The 8912-nt window shown below is 37.5% G+C and overlaps 1 protein-coding gene across 1 annotated transcript; it reads right to left on the bottom strand.

The window, feature by feature from the left end:
* Window positions 1–2275: 2275 nt before the first annotated feature.
* LOC141451522 (uncharacterized) lies at window positions 2276–7564 on the bottom strand. The gene has a single exon (XM_074122959.1). The coding sequence runs from the start codon at window positions 7562–7564 to the stop codon at window positions 2276–2278; it is 5289 nt and encodes a 1762-aa protein (XP_073979060.1).
* Window positions 7565–8912: the final 1348 nt, after the last annotated feature.

Genomic DNA, 8912 nt, shown 5'->3' with positions numbered 1-8912 from the left:
TCTGGTTGATTTGTTACTTTTTACATTCAAAAATTTAACCTGACATATTTGTTTTTACATTTCACGACTCAAAATAATTTCTAGCCTTGATGTAAAGGTAATAAAATCCGTTATTAAAGTGCTCACTTTCATTCATCTGTTCAGAAAATGAAATTTAATTTTCTGATGTAAGCAATATACTAGAAAATTTAAAAAAAAAATCATAATAACTTAAGATTGAAAGAAAAGTTTTGTGGGTTTTAGTTTACAAATTGGGTAACTCAATTCATTCACGTTCAATTTCCAATCTAAGCGACACTATCAGCATCAGAACATCTTGCGGTAAAAAAAAAAATCAATTCATTTAGTCATTGTAAAAGTTAGTAATCCAGGATTCTAGCAATCGACTAATGCAGTTTTTTTTGGGTCAAAACTAAAAGTCAAATAATATTTCAGATTTCTTGATTTTTCCGAGAATGTCTAAAATAATTTTCTTTGAACATGGTGCACCAATGGCATTCAGAAAATACCACAATTTTTTTGGAAACGTTTATGGAGCAAATTTCGATCAAGCGGAACTACGAGTTGAATAGGGGATTATGCTCCTTTTTAAAATGTAATTTTTTGAATGTTATACTATTTTAAAACTTATATAATATTAATATAAATCAAATTTGAAATTAAATTTCTCTGACGGAAGTTACTTTACTAAATTGACTTTTTAATGTTTTGAAATTTTGTTGATACCTACGCCAACAATTTTATGTATATATTTTATTTATTTTGTAATTTGCAATCAGTACACATGTATACAATGAGTAAATATGAGATGCGATGAACTGATGCGGGAAGAGCAGGAGGAGAGAAACCACCCAGCGGTAGCACTCTCTATAGGAGAGAGGAGAGCTAGGAGAAGAATGTCGTTTAGGTCTTCAGACTGCTAGGAAGTCGCGGGGCTATTGACGATTCAGTTGGTGAGGAGGATTGTTAGGGATGTCAGAGGAGGCGAGAGACTGTACAAGAGGATTTGAGCAAGGAGGGATAGCAGTATGGAACTTGCGATATTTCGTCTTGGGATGTTGAAGTCATTGTGAAGAATGAGGTTAGTCACCATAGAAAGGAGCGTCAACTATCTGTCGGAGGAGTTTTGATTGAAATGTTTGTACTGTCCGTATGTTTGTAGGTTTGGCTGAACCCCACAGCTCTAGTCCACCATGGGTTTGAGAATAATGTTGTATATTAAGCGTTTGACTTCTATGGGCAATTTGGAACGTCGTTCAAGTAGCAGTTTTTCACGTTTTGTCATCGCTTGTCTTTTAAATCTAGTGCCTGGGTCCCACGTGAGTCTTTTGTCTATGTAGAGTCCCAAGGTAGCGCACCAGATCTGTACAAGGAAGAGGATTGCTGTGTTGAAGGGGACAGGCGGACAGGAGCCCCGCCGGAGAGTAAATGTGGCATGCTGGCATTTCTGTGGGTTCATTTTAATCCGCCACTTCTTTGTCCAGGATTCTATTTTATGTACGTGTGCCAATTATATTTAAACTTCATTAAATGATGACAAACATAACAAAACCTTTTTCCCGGAAATGTTCATTAAGGATGCTTCTAAAAGAGAGGAGAACAGCATCTTTATGGTGTCATCTTTCTTTTTTGTGAAATATACCTTCCTTTGTCCTTTGTTATGTTTTAACAAGGGTTAAAAGTGTAGCCAAATTCTTCAAGATTGAACAAAACTTCTAAATAAAAGTAATTCTTTACTTAACACTGCATTGCCAATGCTTGATCTAAGTCAGTTATTGCTAATGTGGAGTCATATTGACTCCAAAATTTATTTTTATCTTTTTTTATATTGATTTCAATTGTTTGTTTAGTAAATTATTTTGATTGATCAGAAAATGTTTAAGAAATAAATTGATATATAGTTTAATTAGTTCAACATACGTTACAGTTAAATGGATATCCAATTTACAATGTTACAGTTGGTTTAAAGAATAATTCAAAAATGATAGTGGAGTATACTCCTGATATGATATGATTTAAACACGCACTCACTAGCCCAACTCACATGACCGACTGCCCTACACAGACAGACTGCGACTCAAGGTACAAAGTACCTTGTTGTTGTTTGATGATAAACCACAACTTCCAAATTTTTCAATGAATTTACTTAACATACCGCCCACCAAAATTTGGAACTTTTGAAGAACTATGAAGATAATAATATGAGATGTGATGTGATGTGATGAGAAGTTGCGTGATGATGTGGATGGTGGTCTGGATCTGATGTAGAAATTGATTAAGGCATGTTCTCATTCAGTTGAGGTAGAGGTGCTAGCTTAGTTACAGGGCGCTTATAGACTCCTTGAGCTGTCTTCACAGTAGCTACTCGAACGATACCATCAGGGCCAGGATGAATACTGATAACTCGAGCAAGGGGCCACTGTAATGGCCAGGTGTGTAAATCTTTTAGGAGGACCATGTCACCAACCTTTAAATTGGTTGTTGTAGTAATCCACTTGGTACGTTGTTGTAGCGTTTGGAGGTACTCTTTCTGCCAACGACTCCAAAAATGTTGTACTCGCTCTCTCAGATATTGCCAACGAGTTAAGTGATTAAGAGGTACGTCTGTTAACGTGGCTTCAGGAAGAGCAGTGAGTGGCGCTCCGATTAGAAAGTGCCCCGGAGTGAGAGGTTGAAGATCTTGAGGGTCTGTAGACAGAGGTTGAAGTGGCCGTGAGTTTAATATAGCTTCGATTTTTATGAAGATGTTGTTCAACTCTTGAGATGAAAATGTAGAACTGCCAATAAGTTTGCGAAGCAGAGTTTTGGTAGACTTGACTCCTGCCTCCCAGATTCCCCCAAAATGAGGTGCTTGAGGAGGATTAAATAGCCATGTGATGTGATGATGATTGATGTGATCAAGAATGCATGCTTGAGTAGTTTCTGAGTCATGCCAGGCAGCTACTTCAGCTAGATAGTTAGCAGCGCCAACAAAGTTCTTTCCACAGTCGGAGAGCATTTTAACAGGTTTGCCCCTCCTTGCAATAAAACGATCTAGAGCATCAATGAAAGCTTCAGTGGATAGTGAATGCACCAATTCAAGATGAACTGCTTTGGTAGATAAGCATACAAATAAACATAAATACACCTTCACCAGCGGTGACTTTCGTCGAGGCGTCTCCTTGCATAGAAATGGTCCAGCAAAGTCTACTCCTGTTTGATAGAAAGCTCTGACTGAAGACAGCCGCTCGGGAGGTAGATCGCCCATAAGTGGTGCTCGGTTTGATTTGGTCATTTTATGGCAGATGATGCATGTTCGTTTCCGTTGTTTCACCAAACTTCGTCCAGCAGGAATCCAATATTGTTGTTGAATAGCAGCAAGAAGAGTTGCAGGTCCGGCATGTGCATGTTCTATATGAAAATAATCTATCAAAATGTTAGTGAATTGAGAACGTCTTGGAAGTAAAATTGGATGTTTGGATTCAATAGGTAAGGAAGAATGGCGTAAGCGACCGCCCACCCTAAGAATACCAGTTTGATCGACAAATACATTAAGACTTAACATTAATGGAGTCGGGTTAAGGTGATCATTGAACGCTTCCGGATAGTAATGATGTTGTAAAAGTTTGATACATTTGATGTTGGCAGCGTCAAATTCTAAAGCAGTGATAGGACCCTTAGGTCTGATGTGATCGGAAAACTTTGATTTTGGTACAAATCTGAGGGCGTAAGCTAAAGAATTGACCAGACGACGGTATTTAGAAAATCTTTCAGTCCAGTTGATGAAATCCGATGCGTGAAAAGTAACAGTTAACGTTACATGAGAGGATTTGATTTCAGGTATGTTTTCAGACGAGATACTAGTTTCATTTGAGGGCCATAAGGTCTCAGGTTGGATCAACCACGGGGGGCCCGCCCACCATAAGGGATGATTCAATAACTGGGTTGGCAGCAAACCTCTTGAGCAGCAGTCTGCAGGATTTTCATGGGAAGAAATATGCTTCCAGCATTTAATCTCGGTTAGTTCGCTGATGCGAACTACGCGATGTGCAACAAAGGTCTTCAATGTGTGTGCTGGAATTTGAAACCAGCTAAGCACAGTAGCTGAATCGGTGAAAAACCAAGTAGATTCGATTCGGAGATGTTTAATGAATTTGGCAATAGATGTGTACAATGAAGCAAGCAATAATGCACCACAAAGTTCCAAGCGGGGAATTGTCATGGGCTTTAGTGGAGCCAATTTAGATTTAGATTTAAGGAGGAAAACTTTCCTCTTCGAATTCACGATGGAGACTATGTATAGTACAGCACCATAGCCTCGTTCCGAAGCATCACAAAAGCCAACAATGGAACATGGTGCCTGTGTATCGTCCAACATAAGGTAGCGTGGGATACGAACTTGTTGAAGGTTAGGTATATCTTGAAGAAAATTCTCCCAAGTGTGCAAGATAGCAGTTGGCAAATTCTCATCCCAACCAATTCCTAATTTCCAAGTCTCTTGTAGAAGTATTTTAGCGATAAACACAGATGGGGACACGTAACCTAGAGGATCATAAATACGTGCTATTGTGGATAATATCATTCGTTTGGTAGGAGGTAAAGCAGACATATGTATCTTGTACGAGAAGACATCTTGTATTGGATCCCATTGCAACCCCAAAAGTTTAACAGTTGGTTCTTCCATTTCGCTAAAGGATATTGGCATTACCTTACATTGATCAGGACTAGGTTTGATAACGTCTGAACTGTTGCTCGTCCATTTGCTCAACTGAAAACCTCCTTTTGATAATAGGGCAATTAATTGCTCTTTAATAGATAATATCCCGTCAATAGTGGAAGCACCCGTGACTATGTCGTCAACATAGGTGTCATGGGTAAGAGCCTTAGTGGCTAGAGGAAAAAGTGCACCTTCATCAGTCACAAGCTGTTGAATGACCCGTAAGGCCAAGAAGGGAGATGATTTGAGACCATAGGTAACTGTGGTTAACTCGAATTCTTCAATGGGGTGATCAGAAGAAAAGCGCCACAAAATATGTTGATAGACTCTATCATCAACGGATATAAGTATCTGACGATACATCTTAACAATATCTGCAGTAATCACGAATCGATGTTTTCGAAAATTCAAAATGATGTCACTGATATCTGTTTGTAGTTTGGGGCCTGCACCCAGATAATCATTTAGTGATCCAAAAGTTGTTCTGCAAGAACCGTCAAAAACAACACGCAATTTCGATTCACCGTTTACAATCTTCGAAACCCCATGATGAGGTATTACGCATTTTGCGGGTCTGTTAGTTGTTACCATGTGCCCCAGGTCAAGATATTCTTGCAGAAATGAATGATACTGATGGGAAAGAGCAGAATCGCGTGCAAGTTTGAACTCCACATTGCGTAATCTGTGTAAAGCACACAAATTTGTTGGGCCTAGATAATTAGGTACGGTGAGAAATGGCAATGAAACGACATAACGCCCATCAGGCATACGAGAATGAGTAGCTTTGAAATGATCTTCGCAAAATTGATCGTCGGGTGATAAAGTGGGCTGCTCAGTTTTGATGGTCTCGATTTCCCAAAATCTTTCCATAAGGGAATAGACATCTGAAGAAGTAATAAAGAATGATGATGTAGATTGAGAACAGGAAAGCTCCGTGCATTTACCCATAATAATTTGACCAAAGATGGTACTAAGTAGTTTTGGTTCCGTTTGATTAAAATTAAACTCACAGGGAGGTGAAGAACAGTCTAAGATCTGTAAGAAAAGATCCGCTCCGAGAAGAAAATCAATAGGACCTGGGTTCCAGAAGTCAGGATCCGCTAAATTCAGATGAATGTAGCGTTTCCATATTGATGGGGGTAACCTTTGATGGGGTAATTGTTGTGTAATGATTGGGATAACAACAGCCTCTGTATAGAGGTCAGGTGATACGGAGCAAAGTGATCGTAATGTACACATTACCTTCTTAGATGGTGTTAATAACATGGATGGACCAATTCCAGATACAGATATGTTAAGGTGAATAGAGGGTAATTGTAACATGGAAGCGCATGATTCTGTTATAAAAGAGTATTGACTACCGCAATCTATAACTACTCTTATCGGATGGAAAACACCATTAACGTCACAAATTTGAACAATTGCTGTGCCCAAAAGCACTTCCGGGGTATGGTTAGCAGAAATGGCAGAGAATGCTACATTTGTAGCGGATGGTTCCTCCTTATTAGTAGAAGGTAACTGAGAAGTCGGCTGAGTAATGGATGGCATACTAGGTATGGATGGTTGTAAATGTAAGGTGGTATGATGACGTCCTCCACATTGGCGACACTTCCAACGAGAAGTACATTCTCTCGTACGATGGCCCGGATAAAGGCAATTTTTACAGCCAGCCCAATTTTTTAAAATATCATAACGTTGTTTAGGCGTGCCTCGAACATAAGTGGGACATTCCGTAAGCTTATGCCTTTGCTTACATAGAAAACATGTTGGAGAACGAGAGGAAGAAACAAGTTGATTCGCCTCGTTTACTACGGATGGAGAAGAGGTTGTATTTGTCAAGAATAAATTGGAAGGTTTGATATGAGTTCTATTTGATCTAGTGTTATTGGGCTTAAAAGGTTGATTAAGGCTTGGAGTTAAATCCCTTTTGCCCCTTTCTGTAATGTCTTTGGCGTTTACCTTCTTTCGCACAAATTTGGCTAGGTCATCGCAAGTGGGAAATTCATCTGCAGCATTCAATTCGAATGACTCTCTTGTGCTTTCATCCAAGCAGCGAAGAGCTAGTTCAAACATAATGTACTTTGACGAATTAGGAATGTTAATTTTTTCGAAGGAAGTGACATTTTCAATGACAACCGGCATAAAGTGTTGCAATGACGCTGCTGTAGCTTTACCTGTGAGAGGTTTAAAATTCAGTATCTGGTCAAGGTAGAATGCTGCGAGTTTTCTCTTATTGTCATAATGTTGAAGCAATGCTGACCAGGCTTGTTCGTAGCCTACCTCAGAAACTGGTACATGTTTAATGACAGAAAGGGCAGAACCCTGTAAGTTAGCAAGAAGAAAGTGATATTTCTCAACAGCTGTCAACGAAGTTTCATCATGGACCATGGAACTGAAAGTATCTCTAAATAAGGGCCAATCTTGCAACTTGCCAGAAAATACTGGTATTGTGATATGAGGAAGTCGTGATCGAATAGAAATACACTGAGATAAGTCTAACAGTGAATTCTGAATTGAAGTGGTAGGCCTGGGTTGATATGAGGCGCAATGAATTTCAAAAATACCCCCGGCTTCATAATAAAAGTCTTTGGTAGCCCTAAGAATTGTCGATTCTCGTTTAGACGGTAATTCCGATTCTGCATCCTTTGCCAAATAAAGTGACTTAATTTCAGCCCATTCATTCATAAATTTTTCATAAGTTACATCAAGTGATCTAAACATCCCTTTAAATAACGAAATTGCTGTGGAATCAGTGCTAATTCGGCGGCCAGTCTCACAGATTGACTTAATATCATCGGCTAGCGAAAAGGCCTTGTCTTTATGCAGGGTAATTTTTTGATCTAATGACAGCTTGAGAGGTTCCGTCATGTTAAAAAATGTAAAATAAAATGAGATATACCGGAATAAGCAAAGATAGATATTAAGGGAAAAGGAAAGTTACAGAATTCAGAAGATTAGAGCAAAATCAGAAAGCTAGAAAAATAATACAAATAACATAAAATATGCATGAATTAACAACTACTGTAAACGTCTATAAACAGAGACAACAAGATAATATTACATATAATTTTAACTTAACATAGGCTTTGATTCAAGATAAATACAAAGAATTATGAAAATAAACACAAATTAAATAAATCAGAAATGATTACATTGAATAAATGAGAGCTTAATAGATTGATGGAGAGATTGATAGAAATGCAGTTTGTAAATATGAAAATACAATAATTAATTACTCTTGTATTTAGGATTATACCTAAATTTTATTGCCACACTTCGTAAAGCAACACACTTTAAAAATTAACGGAAGCGATAGCTCTATGACGCTTTAACTTACGGCAAAAATCAGAACTAACGACAGCGTACTCCAAAACTCGAGACCGCAGGGTTAGTTATTTCTATAATTTAAAGATTATTTAGATGAAATGACGAATTTAGTTTTATTTTAATTTTTCAAGTGTGTTAAGAAACTATAGCTATGGTTTTTTTTGAAAATATTAATCAGTATTTCACAGTAACAGCAAAAATAATAATATAATATAATATGGTTTTGATTGAAAATACAATTATTTTTAGTTATTTAGGCATTATAGCCTGATTGAGACAAACACTGTTTAATCTGAATGTTCTATAATAGATGTGGACTGTATATCTGTAGATCGTTAGTTCAAAATCTGGCCCGGATGGGACCAGAAAATGTTTAGTAAATTATTTTGATTGATCAGAAAATGTTTAAGAAATAAATTGATATATAGTTTAATTAGTTCAACATACGTTACAGTTAAATGGATATCCAATTTACAATGTTACAGTTGGTTTAAAGAATAATTCAAAAATGATAGTGGAGTATACTCCTGATATGATATGATTTAAACACGCACTCACTAGCCCAACTCACATGACCGACTGCCCTACACAGACAGACTGCGACTCAAGGTACAAAGTACCTTGTTGTTGTTTGATGATAAACCACAACTTCCAAATTTTTCAATGAATTTACTTAACATGTTAATAATAAAATTTGCGATAATGGATGAGAAAGAATAGGAATTAAGAACGAAGTATTTTGTTCACAAGTCGGCTTTAACATTTCACGCAGAAGGAATTAACTTCAACTTAAGATCGCAGTAATTTCAGTATTTTCTAGAACACTGATTGGCTGCCTTCTGATCAGGGACTTCTTAATTTTTTTAAATTACATTCGCTATTTTTTCAA

Source organism: Rhodnius prolixus, unplaced genomic scaffold, assembly GCF_049639745.1.
Source record: "Rhodnius prolixus isolate KJV_2025 unplaced genomic scaffold, Rpr scaffold_8, whole genome shotgun sequence".
NCBI classification, from domain to species: domain Eukaryota; kingdom Metazoa; phylum Arthropoda; class Insecta; order Hemiptera; family Reduviidae; genus Rhodnius; species Rhodnius prolixus.
The sequence above is the reverse complement of the archived record's forward strand: the minus strand, read 5'-3'. Positions and strand labels throughout refer to the sequence as shown.